The 16707-nt window shown below is 34.9% G+C and overlaps 1 protein-coding gene across 1 annotated transcript in view; it reads left to right on the forward strand.

Moving 5' to 3' along the window:
* Positions 1 to 9607, forward strand: part of LOC763910 (kielin/chordin-like protein) — a 66148-nt gene extending 56541 nt beyond the window's left edge. The window contains exons 34-43 of the mRNA XM_030978307.1: positions 58 to 246; positions 1360 to 1474; positions 2007 to 2143; positions 2820 to 2871; positions 3882 to 4003; positions 4889 to 5063; positions 5911 to 6058; positions 7036 to 7204; positions 7926 to 8106; positions 9110 to 9607. Of these exons, the coding sequence (XP_030834167.1) occupies positions 58 to 246; positions 1360 to 1474; positions 2007 to 2143; positions 2820 to 2871; positions 3882 to 4003; positions 4889 to 5063; positions 5911 to 6058; positions 7036 to 7204; positions 7926 to 8106; positions 9110 to 9303 (1482 nt within the window). The 3' untranslated portion in view covers positions 9304 to 9607. The remainder of the gene's footprint in view (positions 1 to 57; positions 247 to 1359; positions 1475 to 2006; positions 2144 to 2819; positions 2872 to 3881; positions 4004 to 4888; positions 5064 to 5910; positions 6059 to 7035; positions 7205 to 7925; positions 8107 to 9109) is intronic.
* Positions 9608 to 16707: the final 7100 nt, after the last annotated feature.

Consider the following 16707-nt stretch of genomic DNA (forward strand, 5'->3'; position numbering starts at 1 on the left):
CACTGCTGCTTGTATGGGATTGCAATGAAAATAACCTTTTTCTTCTCTACATTGAAGGCTGGTGAGTTATTATGCGAAGCTCAGGAGTGCATGGACATTGGCTGCCCACAGATCAGGCAGGTCCGACCACCCGGCTCCTGCTGCCCCGTCTGTAAGATCGATGCCTGTGTGTTTGATGGGAGACTGGTGTTGGACAATGAGGTCTTTATTCCCATGGGGGATGTCTGCACCAACTGCACCTGCGCTGTAAGTCCAAGCATTATGGAGTTATTAATATTTTTTAACTTAAGGTAAAGACAGGTAGTGGTAAAATTGCGGTTCAAGGGTTTTGGGTGCAAAATATCCGTTCAATATTGTTTAAATATTGCCTTCAGAGGTTTAGATGGCAATACTTCAACCTTAATTCGCAAAAAGGCAGAAATATATGCCCAAATGAGGAGAAGAAGTGGAGGGAGGGAGTGTCATCATGGTGCGAAAGTCAGTAAACCCCTTGTTAGAAGTAAATAGCTGACTTTGATAAATGATGATGATAATGATGGTCATTAATATACAGGACAAAATACCTTGACCTTGTCCACCTACATGTGCCATTCATACAGTGAACCATATTCAAATATTGCAATCTTATTGATATAACACTGTTTTCCAGTGTTTACTTGGAAGAGTTAAAAGAAGTTAGCCTAAATGATATGAGTTGATATTCATATACAGTCAAACCTGCTTTAGTGACCACCTGTCTACAAAGACCACTTGTCTACAATAACCACATTTTTTGTTTCCCTTGAAATGGGTTTCTCATTAAAACATGTACTAAAAGAACCAGTCTACAAAGACCACTTTTTGTGTTTCCCTTTGGCGGTCGCTATAGACAGGTTTGACTGTAGCAGCTTTCAGAGCCTTTGTTAACCTGTTGACTGACTACTAAATCATCTCATTCCCATAGACTTAATACAGGAACCATGCGGTTCTAGTAGACAAGGGATTAATACATTATGGATTTGTTTTTCTTTCTGGGTAAACATTTACCAGCATGATGAGGTGTAGATTCATTTCTTGCCAAAGGACAGTAGTGACATGTCAGTGATTTGAATCCTAGACTATGAAGTCCACTGACTTGTCATCTAGACCTTTATTTTACTAATAGATAATGATAATATAGAGCTTAATACAATGTCTCTAAGCGCTTAACAGATTTACTATTACCCCGGTCATTGGATTCAGTGCTTGCCAACACACACTGTGTGCACAATCTCCACTCCCTGGGGAGCATTCCAGCCAGGCGTTGTTACTTGACGCTCACAAACTGTTTGACTGACAATGACGATTCCTCTTCTCTCTCTCTCTCTCTCGCTTTCACAGGATGGTTCTGTGAGGTGTCAATCCTTCTCTTGTCCAGAACCAGACTGCCCTGTCGATGATCAGATTCAAGGAGAGGGTGAATGCTGTAAACACTGTGCTGGCGCTCTCCAACTAAGTATGTTCCAGAATTCTGATTTGACCTAAAAAGGCACAACAAATATTATCTCTGGATCAATTGCAAGATGCAAATTTGTTGTTAAGAAACAGCCACTTGCAATGTTAGCATCCATGTCTTTTCACAAAGTTGCTCGTTCAAAAATATCTCACTTACATAATTTTGCTAAAGACATTTTCAATAAATGAAATGTCATTAAAACAAAAATTATGGTTCATGTGTCTGTCCAAGAATGCTATGAAAATCTGGAAATTTCTCCTTTTTTATCCTTCATGATAATAGTTTCTCCTTTTTATATATTTAATGATAATAATTTCATCTTTTTATCCGTGGTGATAATTTCTTCTTTTGAACTGTCATGATAATAATTTATTTGTATCTGTTGAGATAATAATCACATCTTTTTATCTGTTGTGATATTTTCTTCTTTTTATCTGTCATGATAATGATTTCTTTTTATCTGTCGTGATAAACATTTCTTCTTTTGTATCTGTCATGATAATAATGTCTTCTCATTTACCTTTGACATTAGATAAGCTGCCATGTACATTCCAGGGTGAGGCCATTCCATCTGGGGGGAGTTTCATGATAGGATGCCAGGAGTGCATCTGTGAGGGAGGAAACCCTCGGTGTGCAAGACGCGAGTGCCCTGTCCTAAACTGTCTTGGGGTGAGTCATAACGTAGTGTAGACAATATAATATAATGACACAGGACCGCTTGGTAGAGTGGTACTCAATATTGCAATTGCTACCCTGTATATAGAGGACTGAAATAAATAAATAAATGAATGCATAAACCCTTTGAGTGCTGAATTTTTCATTTCTCCAGGGTTTATTACAGGAACCACCCAGTTCCGTAGACAATAGGTCAATGGTTTTACATTTACTAAAAAAAAAAAAATATTGGAAAGTTTCTTGCCTAATATCATAGTGAAATTTGGTTAATCGTAACTTCTGTTTTAGGAAGATAAAGTTATCAAAGATAATTTATTGTTTCGTCAAGCACACAGTTTGTAAAATGTCCTGTTTCCTGTGTTACCCCTAAACTGTTTTAGCCAGAGTACTGTGACTTTTTAGCTGTCTTATTAGCTATAAACCCATGGTATCAAAACATCCAATCCATGAATTACACTAAGTCACATAAGAATGTATTATGACCTTCTTTGTTATTCTATGTAGAATGTCATGTTAAATCCTTTTATGGAATGTCTAGACTTTTATTTCTGTTCTACAAAAGTCTAGAGGATTTCTTATTTCTTCTCAATTTGTAAGTTTATGAAACTTATTTCATAAGGATAGGACTTTTCTTTCAGTCATCTTAAATTTCTTGTTTTGTCATTTACAGGGAGATGAGGTACAGATGGCACCTGATGGATGTTGTGAAGAGTGTGTGCCAAGTGAGTCCTCGTTTATTAGTCTGTATTATTCATTTTATTAGCCTTACATGATCTCCTCATCACAATTGTGAAAAGAAGACAGCTACAATCAGGTGTGTAACTAGATGGAAGAATAGCTTGGCAAACACCATCTTGCAAGGATGAAACTGATAGGAGAAAGATGGCAGATCAACTAGGACATGAACTGATAACATCAAGTAGTGGATGAGCATCTCATTTGAGCAGCTAACAAGAACAGCTGAAGACAGAAAGTTATGAAGAACCTGTGTGTCTCACGGTCCATTTCATTGTCGCCCCAACAACCTCCAAGCTTTGGGACATTGATAGATAGATTTATCAGATGATAAACACATACTTTGTACCTTTTGGAAAGTAAGATAGCTTGGCAAAATGCAATGACACAAAAAGGCACATCCCCAGTGCAATGACAGTTCTTATTGGTTATATCTCGATGAAGGTTTAGGTAATGATAATGCCAATCAAGATATACTTGAACTAACCAGCTCCAGGCTCGGCGACTATATGGGAATAAAATTTATGGGAATTTTGCATTATCTTTATTTGCGCTACTAGTCTATTACCCTTGGAAGAATACCTTCAGTCATTTATACCTGGATCAAGTACACCCTCGAGTCTGAATAAAGGATACATGGTTCTGCTATAATTGCATCAATTGATTGTAGGGAATCGCTGTGTTTTATTACAAGCCATTGGCTTTTGAATGCAGTTTCCCAGGCACAATTTTATTATTTATTACATCTGTGTATTTTATGAAACTAATTAATAAATTGAATTGGATTGAATTAAATTTTAATAACTCAGCTTTTATTGCAAAACTGTTATTTCATTTTGGACTGTTCTTTCTAGGCCTTTGATTGTGATGATACTTGGGAATAACTTGTATAGGCATTCATCTGATTGCAAGTCTTGATTGTAAACATGTTCAACCAAATGTTTTAATGCATTTTTTGGTTCATTTTTTTTCCTTTTCCTTGAATTTTGTGCTACAGAGATGGGATCATGCATAGTCTTTGGAGATCCTCACTACCGAACGTTTGATAAGGTATTCCATGACTTCCAAGGAACTTGCACCTACACACTCAGTAAAGACTGCAGCACTAATCAGTTTGAGGTTTGTGAAGCTTCTTTTCCATAAATGTTGTTTAAATATCATTGATTTTGGAAAAAGATGCTATGAAATAATTGAGTTTGTGAATTTTGAAAGGTGTCTAATAATATTGATAATAATGATGATGACGACGATGATGATTATGCTGATGAGGATGAGGATGATAATAAGATTAGTAATAAGGATAATATATTGTTCATTAATAGCTCATATCACATTACAATATGACATTTTTACGTGTTTCCGAACGACTTTGGATATTATTACCCAAGCTTTAGCTTCACCAACTCAGTGTATTCAAGGAATAAAATTATACCTGGTACTTACTGTAACTGGGTGGAGAGTGGCAAAGGAAGATTAATGCCTTGTTAATTAAAGGACATTAGTGTCATGGCGGGACTGAAACTGCAAAGCATGTTACCCACAGTCCGGTGATGTATCCACTAGACCGCAATTTCTCTTCACTATATCTGTACATCTCCGTAGCCAAATTTTGCAAGATCCTACTTGTTATATCCATCCCACACAACAATCATTTCCCTGTTGAACTATGACCTTCCTTTGATGTAGAAGTGTCGTGGTCTAGTGGATATATCACTAGAGTGTGGATCACATGGTTCACAGTTCGAGTCCTGCCGCTGAACTAATGTCTTTTGGCAAGACATTAATCTACATTTGCCACATTCCATCCAGGTGAGGTAAATGTGTATCCGGAAGAAGAAATGCCTTGAATACTTGAGCACCTCTTCATAGTAGCTTGGCTAAAACGGGATTAATAAATTGATTGCAGGGCCCTCAGGGAGAACACTATTAATACTGATGAGGCTACCCTTGGTAAAGAAGACATATTATTGATATTATTATCATCATTATCATCATCGCCTTTAGATCATAGTACAGAACAATGGGAAGGAAACATATGCTGTATCCTGGACAGAGCTGGTATCATTCAAGGTTCATAATGTGACCATCGATCTCTTACCAGACTTTGCTGTGAGACTGAACAAAGAAGAAATCACTCTGCCGTACCTCAATGAACCTGAATTCAGTATACAAAAATTAGGTAAGGTTTGGGCTATTGGAGATTTCCTGCGTGTCTCTGAATTTTTAATTAATCTATTTATTTATAAAAAATAAAAAAATATTTATTTATTTATTTGTTTTTGATTTTTTCATTTATTTTTTTATTTTTTTAAATATTTCTTTTTGGGAGTGGGTTTGTATTGTGTAATTAGGAACAATTGGCTAGTTCAGGTGTCAACAGATAATTGAGATGATCTACCGTCTTCTTTTGTAAAGTTGAATGATAATGATACAAACGTTTTCACTCCCACTTTAGAACATAGATGTTATCATTAATTTCTCTCTTTCTCTCTCTCACTGATCACAGTCATGTTACCGCTTCTCTCTTGTATTGCCCTTTGTAATGCTCTTTGTTTTGGTCCTCCTCCCAACTAACTATACCTACATATACATGTGTAGCATATCATATTCTCGTCTTGATATGAGCCTCATAGTGGTCAACATTTTCATTAGTACGTGTTGTCTGGAGCCAGTAGGGCATTATCTCAGTGTTAAGTGATATGAGTTAACGCCCTTCTTGTGGACATAATGAACACAAGGAAATTTATTTCTCCCCTGCTTGCACTTTTAGTTCTTTAACTCGAAGTTACTTTTACTTTCAGAATAATGTTTATGGTTATACTGAATGTTTTCCCTTCTTTAAAGCTTTCATTGCAGTGAATCATCGCTATTGTGGGATGTAGATCACTTTACTTAGTTTATTGCTGATGGCATATAGGAAAGTTTAACTTTTCCTTGGTGCTCTTTCTTTTGCTCCTGTATCTGAAAATCAAATATACTTTCTTATTAAATTAAGTTGTTATTCTGTATGTTTTCCCTTTATACAGGTCTCATGGTAGTGGTTCATACAAACATTGGTATATCTCTTTCATGGGATGGATCTCATTTTGCTGAGGTCGTAGCTGATGGGATATGGGAAGGACTTCTCTGTGGATTGTGTGGTGATTACAATGGTAACCCTGATGATGAATTCAGGTAGGTCCCTTTCAAGATAACGCATGCCTCTTTCATATTCACCACTGGATAGGGTTGATCAAGACTGGACCAAGTCCAGACCCACAACCATAATGAGTGATATCAAAATCAATTTACTCCCTGCTTAGCCCTTTTTCTAGCAATTAATTTTTTGGGTTGAGTTCACTTTCATTTTCTATGTATGATTACAATGAAACCAATTGCAAGTTAGTTTGTGATGATGATTATCAAACTTGATATAGATATCGAACCATGAGACTTATTTGGGACTTTTACATTGCACAATATTTATTTCGATTGCACTTTACCTGTAAAAAAAACTAAACCATCTTTATTCCCATATGTAACTCAATAATGGCACTCGTAATAACAATAATTATTATAATTATTATTATTATTATTATTATTATTATTATGACCGGTATGTTGGCTAAGTCAGTAGAGCGTCCGCCTCACAACCGGGAGGTCATGGGTTCGAACCTCGGCCGCATCATACCAAAAGACGTTAAAAGACGGGAGTTGCTGCTACCTTGTTTGGCGTTCAAAAAAAGGGATAGAGCAACGTCAATCTGGCGCTGCTCAGTGGTGCTGGGCTCACGATCAATTGGGCAAAAAGGATTTCAATTTTGGGTTTATTAAAATTTGGAGTGGACTTTAAAAGATTATTATTATTATTATTATATTATTATAATAGTGGACTCTTTTATAGCAATGATGTCTGTTAGGCTTGACACTCCTGGTGCTCCACGATTATTACTCCGGCTTTAGCATGGCCGCCATTATGGCGCTCTAGCACTGTTAGGAATGTATTCCTGGCAGGTAACCATTTACCTAACCTTGGTCAAGTGTGCCAAATGTAAATATCTTTCCAAAGGATGTTAGTGCTGCGGCAGGGATTTGAACCCTGTACCCTGTGGTTCACAGTCCAGCGACCTATCCACTAGACCATAACACCTCTCTGTTTTTATGTGTAACAGGGCTTCTAATGGAACACTGTGTGGCACTGCATCTGAGTTTGGAAACACATACTTGGTAGGCGATTACGCTGAATGTTCATGTCAAGAGAGCGTAGAACAGACCCCTTGCGTCAGAAACGATAACGCTGACATGGAATTCATGGCTAGGGAAAAATGCAGCATACTCAAGGTGGGTTTCTGTTTCAATTTTAACTTCCAATTCAAATCCAGTTCAGTTCCATTCTTTTTCCCATTTAAATTCAATTTACATTCCGATGTCAATTCCATTTCCATTTCAATTACATTCAAAATCCCATTTCAAATCCAATTCTATTCAACTCCAATTCCAGTTAAGAGGATCTTTGATTGGGAGAGCACTCCATGTCTACAACAATTTCATTTTCATGCAGTCTGATGGGAGTTTTCCCCTCTTAAGTGATCTCAACTTGTAAAATGTCTGAATTTTTCAAACAGTCCTTGTCCAATTGATGTAAAGTTTTCCACAAATCTGTTTCACATATTTTTCTGTTTCCACTCGTGTAAATAAAGGGTGAATTCTCCTTAAGTTGTTTTCATCTTTTTGTGTAGCATTAACTCCTTTCTATTTTTTTTACTCCTTTTTTCTCTATTTACAATCAGCAGGGAAGAACCATTTGCTGCTACACATGCATTAGTTCCACCTTTGCCTTTCTTTGAACAGTAGATGGCGCTTTGTTTTCATCAACAGCAAACAAATCTCCTCTCTATGTTTTTTCTTCTCTATTTACAATCAACACGAAGAACCATTTGCTGCTGCACATGCATTAGTTCCACCTTTGCCTTTCTTTGAACAGTAGATGGCGCTTCGTTTTCATCAACAGCAGACAAATCTCCTTTCTATGTTTTTTTTCTTTTCTATTTCCAATCAACAGGAAGAACCGTTTGCTGCTGCACATGAATTAGTCCCGCCTCTGCCTTTCTTTGAGGCTTGTATGTATGATCTGTGTGCGTGCCCTGCACAGGAGCGCTGTCTCTGTGATGTATTAACAGCCTATTCTCATGAAGCCAGAAAGAAAGGTATCATGATAGACTGGCAAAGAGACAACTATTGTGGTAAGGAGACTTTTACTTTAACTCTTTTCTTCAATTTGTTTTAGAGAGAATTTCTTAGGAAGCATTAGATCCAGCTGGGTTGTTATTTTGATTGGAAATGTATTTTCTCATTGAAATTCTTCTTTTCCTGCTTTTATCCAATATTTCAGTTCAGTTCAGTCTTTATTTCCACTCTTAAGAACTATGTACATGAAATATATAAACAACAGAGCATCATCAATAGGAAACAATACAAAGCAATTAGACAAAAGGAATTACAAGAATGAGGGGTGAACAATAAAGAGAAACCCCAACATAAGTATAAGAACATGACTTTTATATCACTAAGATTAGAAAGCTGGATTTGCATTCTAATTCTAAAGAAATTTTTTATTTAAAGCAAAGTAGGCCTACCTTCAATATGCCGTAGAATAAAAATTGAATTTAAATGTTTAGAAGACCAGATTTCAGAAATGAAATATGCCCGCAGTGAGAGCCCAAATGTAATTTAGTCCATGCAATAATTAAATAGATATGAGAATTGTAAATCGATTTCGATTTATTCCATCTGCAATTTTATGTGTCTTCAGTGACAATGTGCTTCATTTAAAATGATTACAAAGATATATCATGTGTTTAAAGGCAGCAGGGTGTCCAGGTAACATAGCAAAATGTAATAGCGCAGAAAGACCCTTAATTTCGACATATTTAAATGACAAATTATGGTAATATTAAGTCTAAATATGGTAGTATACATATTTCCTAGAATAGATACTCCTTAATCCAGTGTCCTAGAAAGACAGTTCTATCACAATGTCATAAAACTATGATTTTCAACAATCCCAGACCCTTTCTTTCATAACACTGTATTTTTTCCTAAGCTACCTAACTTTGTGTTTGAATATATATAAGTTAAATGTCTTTTGGCTCCCAACAGAGAATATACCTACTTGCAACGAAAATGTTTTGTACACAGTCTATTATGTGTATTCTTAGTATTTTTTCCTCATTTGTATTTTTCCAGCAATTTCTTGTCCAGAAGGAGCCGTTTACAATGAGTGTACGCCATCCTGCGTACAGACTTGCTCAACAGTGAACACAATAGAAGATTCTTTAGAATGTAATCAACTTGAGAATTGCATACCAGGATGTAAATGCCCGGCAGGAATGGTACTACACGATTTCAGATGTATAATGCCTGAAGACTGCCCTCTATAGTCTGAAGATCTACATTCAAAGACTGTTTTAAAAAAAAATAATGGGCCTTCTTCAGCATTTGATGTGGAGTTCTCCTAATGCACATCTCAGTGTTAGTCCATGACCTTTTTACCTTGTGGAGTGGGGCAGAAAAACAATGTAATAATTTAGAACACTCTTAAAGAAATCATGAAACTTTCACGATCAGTATTTGATATGGAGTCATTCTTTCACTAATTGCTTTGTTTGTGCACAACTTTCTTTCTCTTGGTCGAGAGAGGGAAGTAGAGGTAACTAGAAGTAATATTTTACTTGTCCAGTAAAAGGATGCTAAAGAAAGAAAGAAAATCATGGCACATTCTCAATTAGCGTTTGATATGGAGTAATTCTTTTTCGATGTTAGTGAAGAACTATATCCACGGGGTCGAAGAGAGTATTTATGGATATATGAGTTTGAAAGTCTGTCATGTTCCACATATTTCTGATTTGGATTTGGAGTTGCTATACCCCAGTTTATAGCACCTTGAAGTAATTTGCTGCTTTTGCGCAAATGCCGGTTGGTGAAATTATTGAAGCACTGTCGGTAAAACATTTACTTATCTGTATTCAAGTTATAAACAGTTGTTGTATGTTTTTCAGAAAGTATTTGCTTTATCAGCCAACCCTGCAGTCAGAACAAATGCTTTGATCTTACGTTTTCATTAAGGCAGAACGTACATGTAATTGAAAAAATCTAAATGGAATTGCCACACTTGATATGTCTTTACGCAACATGACTCATGGCTTCATGACGAAAATAAAGCTTTTATTGTACATGTACTTTAAAAAAAATGTTCATGTATGCATTTCTGTGATATTTTTTATTCCTAGAATAGGTTAGGATTATTTGTGAATGGGTTTTTATATAATTTAATGATAGCACTACCTCTGTTTAAATATATTCATGTATTTTGTTAGTTTAATGATGATTTTATTTTAGATGTCTTTGTTGTATGCTTGTACATGCACCATTAGTAGCAAGAGTTGTAGCTGCTGTTTAAATACATGTACTGATAATTTTTTTTGGCTCCTTTTACTTATGGATTCCACAATTATATTAATTTAAGAATATTGCATTAATTCTGTAAAGAGAAATTGCAAGTTTTAAAATCTAACTTCCATTTTTAAGAATTCGATATCGGGTTCTGTGCAGACCGCTTTAGTATGATGCTTCCCCCCTTTACGCTCATTGTTGATAATTTGAGCATCATAGAGTTGGGAATGAATTTGTACATATTCTAACGATACTCAAAAGTATTTTTGTTATTGCTCCCCTCTGGATAATCCTTCTTGTGACTGGTTTCTTACCCGGGAAAGTAGTTGACTGAATGTAGCAAATGGCATTTGTAAATTATTAGCTCTGGGTATAGTGTGATTTATTTATTTTTCTCATATTTTTCATTTACTGAAAATTTATCATTTTGAAGATAATGGATGCTTAATCTATTACCTAACATCAAAATGATTTTTCCTAGAAAGTTTTAAGTTTTGTTAATTTTAGTTTGGTTTAGCTTTGCAATGTATATATAAATATATCTTAATGTTTTATTTTTAACTGAAATTATTGTTTAGTATGCTTTCAGAATACTTCTACCTTGGTGGAAGGAACACACACTGAAATGCCTGGCTGGTAAACCTAGATCTCTTTATTTTCTAACATATTTATAAATATTGTTGAAATTGAATAGATATGCTGCTCTTATGGTGCTATTTCCTTGATACGGAGTAACCAAAAAGGTTACATAATCAATATAACTTATTGTATTTTCTCATTAATTCTACTACTTTGCAGGGTACCTCTCATTTTGTATTTCAAAGAAATGTTTCTTTGAAAGACAGTCATGAATTGATGACATTGTAACTGTATAATAATGCTTATTACTGTTTCTCAAAATCTGATATTGTGTCATGCTTTTAATACTCTGGTGCCAACTTTGGACTCTTAAAAAAAAGATTGTTGATTTTAAAATGGAAATAAATATTAATGATTATGTATGATACTATGAATGAAATATTGATTTGTCATTTCTTAATATGTTTGTCCTATCTATTCTGTTTGATTGTGTGGGAAAGTAAATGTCACCTTGTTAAGACAAAGCTCACAAGAACAGTCTTATTAATTGCCATGTAAAAGAGAATGGGAGGGGCTGAACAAAAATTGAATTAAAAAAGGTTGTACTGTTAAAAATGAAAAAACAAAAAAGTGATACAATGTAACACTTCAAAACACTTAAAACAACCTTAAGTTTAATATTTCATGTGATGACTTCTAAGGTAGCTTTATTAGAGGAATGTATGGGCACAAAAAAGATGAGTCCGCAACGCAAAAGGCAAAGTAGTGATGTTTTGTAAATTTCAAGTTCTTTTTTGATGTATTTAAATGAGAATTTGGCTAAAATTAATCCTCATGGTGATGATATATGCATTTACCAGCTCCATATCCCAATGATGTGGTTCTTCCTCTGTGTGATAAAATTATGATTTTCAATAATTACACATTTTGCGCTCTAGAGGCATCTTTTTGTGTCTCTTCATTTTGGCTGAGCTACAGTGTGGCAACTGTTTTTAAAAACATAAAGAAGATTATAAGTGACCCCTTTGAATTAAGGTTCAGTGTTCTATGAGATGTGGATTAAATAATCACAAACCATTTAGTTAAAAGCACACTGTCCTACTTGTAGCTACTTGCTCCCTCTATATAGAAAACTTCCCCAATCGGTGCCTGTTGGTCCCCCATGATCCTCTTTTTGCTTATGTTAAATGAGAGCTGAGTTAATGAGATGGCCACCTGTCACAGTGACCTCGCTGGCTCGCTTGGTGGTCTAATCCCTTCTGGCTGAAGTAGTAAAGCCTGCCTTTAAATGAAACTTAAGGTTGCAATAAAAAGAATGTAGAGAGTGAGAGATTGAGGTGATAGAAAGGACAATGATGGCTACTGGAGGGAAAGGAGCAAGAGAGAGAGAGAGAGAGAGGGGGGGGGGGGGCTTTATTGATGACTGCAAGAGGTTTAATGTACTTCAAATTAATGAGTAGTGTAGTATGTAATATTTGTATTCATTTAAATAATTCCACAGGGAAGCCAAAGGACTGGACTACATAGAGTTTCAGCTGTAGAAACGGAGAGAGAGAGAGAGAGAGAGAGAGGAGGAGAAAACGATAAAGGAAGATAAAGAGAGAGATATATATATAAAGAGAGATAGATGAAGATAGACAAAGAGAGAGAAAGGAGAAAACGAGAAACAATGGTAAAGAGGCAGAAGTGTGACAGTGTAAAGGAAGTTATTATAAACTATATAATTATTATAACATTTTTACACAATTCTAAGTGTAGGTTATATTCAAGACCTGCCGAATTTGGCATCTCCCAAAATAGTCCGGTAGAAATTTTTCTGACCTGGAAAAGTTGTTAGGTACCATTTTTGTTTTGGTCGATTCGTGTTTTACATTGGAACTATTCGTTTAAATAAAATGATAAAGCTCATAAACATGTTTTACACTTCGTCACCAAAGAGTGTAATACCAGAAGAGATTTTACTCTGTTTTATCTTATTTCATATATATATATATTTATATATTCTTTTAAATTTTGCCAAGGAATCCTCGTACTACAATAATATATATTCCAACTTGTGTAATACCAGAAGAGATTTTACTCTGTTTTATCTTATTTCATATATATATATATATATATATATTTATATATTCTTTTAAATTTGCCAAGGAATCCTCGCACTACGATAATATATATTCCAACTTTAAAGCCTGCCCCATATGCTTTCTCTCTCTCTCTCTCTCTCTTTCTCTTGCTGCCTCTCTTTATCCCCCTCTGTCACTAACTCACTCTGTTTATTTCTTTCTTCTATGCTAATAAATCAGAACCTTGTATCTAGTGCATGATACATCGCCACTATACTTTGGAATGTATTTTTTTTGCATTTATCACGGGTCGTCTTTGTAAGTAATTGCTCAGAGGCATGTGTATAATTGGCTCTGTTAAAGCTTATGGAAAATGTGAAATAATATCATTGATCTTATGTAGCCTATTTTTCAACAATTTCCACCACTTGGATTCCTAAACAACTTGTTTAACATGTTTTTAAGTCCATGTTTAAGATACTACAACAGTTGCAAAATATTATGTTGCAATTAGTGGGAAATTAATGTCATTTTTTCAAAAAATGACTGTTTTCCCAATTTGAGGGAGGGGGGTAGATGATACAGATAATAACTTTTAATTTATATGCTCTTTCATGATTAAATGATAAACATTTCATTGATATTCCGTTGTCTACTGACCTTTTATTTGGGGATGGTTGAGGCGCAGTCTATTAGAGTTTAAGTGTATTTTCCGAGTAGGCTACTAGTCCCTGCCGACTTATATAAATGATCAATTTTCCAAGTAGACCCCTACATTATAATGAAGTAGCCATTCAATCGCTTATATCTATTTAAAGCGAAACATCCACCCTTCTACATGACTGTTATGGATAACGAAACCGACGCAGAAGTTACTGGAATTATCTATTTTCTGTAAGAATTATTCTTCATTCACGCATTAATACGTTATGTACACATATGTAATTTTTGTTTAAATTTAAATTTATTCATTCATTCATGCGAATCATTATCTAGAAAATCAATCGAAGTAATAATATGATTCTTTAAACACATTAGAACAACATGTATGATGGTGAATTTCATGGATTCAATGACGGAGTATATACCGGTAGAACCTTAATATAGCATTTATATTTAGCTATCTAGCTTTTGGTAATATAAACTTTCATTATAGAAAAACAGTGATCGAAAATGCCATGATCACTTTCATCAATAGCACTCATATCTCAATAATAATTATTGCAAGAAACGTGTGGAATTATACGTTATGACATCATTATATATCATATTCAAAAAGATGTAAGACAAAAGTCTCTGAAGTAGAACAAGTAACCGAATAAAATAGCATACCACATGGAAAAACAGGACATTTATTCACAGCACTGCCCATCCAAAAGTAAACAATATGACTAGTCTTTTAAAACATTTATTTTATTTTATTGCGATTTACTCAATTAATGCAAATAACAACTACAAAATAAGTACATCAATAGATACAAACTCACATAAATTGATCATGAAAAACTTCAGAATTGATAAGAGTAACAAATCTTGAACACATTCCGGTTATGATTATAATGAGGGAGAACTGCAAGTTCCTATTGTCACTCTTAGGACTAAGAATTATTTTTTGTAATTCGAATGGAATACTTTACACTGCATTTAAAAGGATTAATTCTCTTTCTAAAATCATATACGTATATACCGAGTAAGAATATGATAGAAACAATATACAGAGGGAAACACAATTACCCCGAAGTATGAGGTAAACAACAAAAACATACACACACAATCTTAAAAAAGTAAATATTACCAAAGAGATACCATTGTACCTGCTACATTTCTCTTCAATCCAATGGCATGTTTGCATGAGCTTTCATTAGAGAAAGTGAAAATTCAGTAGTTGCCACGGGTTAATAAGTAATCTCACATGTTCCTTAATATAATTAATACATGAATAATTATACTTAGTGAAACAAACAAACAAACAACAAAATAGTTTGTGGCCTTAGTCAAGCATAGGAATCATAAAATAATTATGGATAGGAGATCTTAATGTACATTTCATCATCTAAATTGAAGTTGTGCTATGTACAAATATATATCAAATATTATTGCTGCTTGTAAACGGTAATTGTACAAAGAAAAGTAGAAGAAGAATGAGGGCAACATTATGCATTTATTTCCTGACATTATACATGTATAGTTATTTAACTTATCCGACAATTTTACCGTGAAATGTGTTATTTCATCCCAAAAATAGTTTCCAATTACTGCAAGCTACAGCATTCCAAACGAATTTGGTAAGTTACTATGTGAAGTCAACGTGTTGCGTATATATTAACAAGAATTTATATTTTCGATTATTTTATAGACAAAAGACTTGTGGTCTATCGGATATGTCTCCGGACTGCGTAACACAAGTTATTGGTTCGATCCCTGACGCAGCCATATTCCTTGGCAAACTCTTATTCTGTATTTGCCACACTCCATCCAGGTAGAGTAAGGGTACCTGGTTTGATTGTTGCCGGAGCTAAAGCCAGGGTAATACTATCCAAATTCCTTTGGAAGCGCATACAGACGTTTTATCATAATGTGATATGCCCTATAAAACTAAACCGGAATACTTAAAGCTAAGGGGGGGGGGGGGTTGTGGCGTATGTAGTTCCCACTGACCCTCTAATACTAGAGAGCTCATTCTTCGAAATTTATGTTGGGAGATGGTACTTGCACGTTTACCGATTCCATTTGGTTCAATGAGCACATTTTTTTTTTTTTTTTTTTTGGGGGGGGGGGGGGGGTTCTCGAAAATTTAAAATTTTGCACCACCCCCCCCCCTTGAGCGCCTTGAGCGCAAAAAAAGATAAAAATCACGTGTTTTTACATGATTTTTTCTCAAGGAGGGGGGCCTGGTCCCCCGGGCCCCCTCCTGGGTCCGCCACTGCATAGGCCAATATCCGTTTGGATAAATCATCAATAATAAGTTCGTCTTAATTCAGCTGGTCAATATTTATTTGGTCTATACACATTTCGTCTCATAGCCATATGGTCCAGTCATGGTTTAGTTGGATAGCCATTCGGTCGAAGAAATATTTTCTTTCTTCGTTATACAGTTTAGCCTAGTAACAAATGAGTTCCAGTTCAATTATTGTACCATATTTCTAGCTCCAAAATTATCACAAATATTTTCCCGAGCTAAAATCACGGCAGATTTAATATCCTGTTTATATGTCCGATAAAAATCATGTTCGGATTACATAACATAATATGACAAATTTTTTCATATATTTCGATGAATGATAGACAAGGCTACGGAAAGTAACTCCACATTTGTTTTTTAAATGGAAATGTGATCACGTAACATGTAATGGTCATTTAACGGCGTGTATTATAATCATCGCCATAAGTAGCGTGAATGCAAGAGATACACACAATATTGTAAATTGTTGGCTTGATTCATGTTGTTCATGATAATAATAATAATAATAATAATACATACGATTTATAAGGCACCAAATCCACTTTACAATCAAATGCTCAAGGCGCAGCTGTGCAAAAGATGATGTTCATGATAAATATATACAAAAGTACAATAGGAAATATACAGACATAAAAGTGGTAATCAATTATAAGCTAAATTAAACAGATATTTCTTAAGATTGTTTTTGAACACTTCACCATAACTGCTAATTTTTGATCCTTTGTGGCAGAGTATTCCATAATGAAGGCCCAGCATGAGCGAAGGTTCACTCCCCACTTTGTTTTAAC

This window comes from Strongylocentrotus purpuratus, unplaced genomic scaffold (assembly GCF_000002235.5).
Source record: "Strongylocentrotus purpuratus isolate Spur 01 unplaced genomic scaffold, Spur_5.0 spur5_contig_812, whole genome shotgun sequence".
Lineage (NCBI taxonomy): Eukaryota > Metazoa > Echinodermata > Echinoidea > Camarodonta > Strongylocentrotidae > Strongylocentrotus > Strongylocentrotus purpuratus.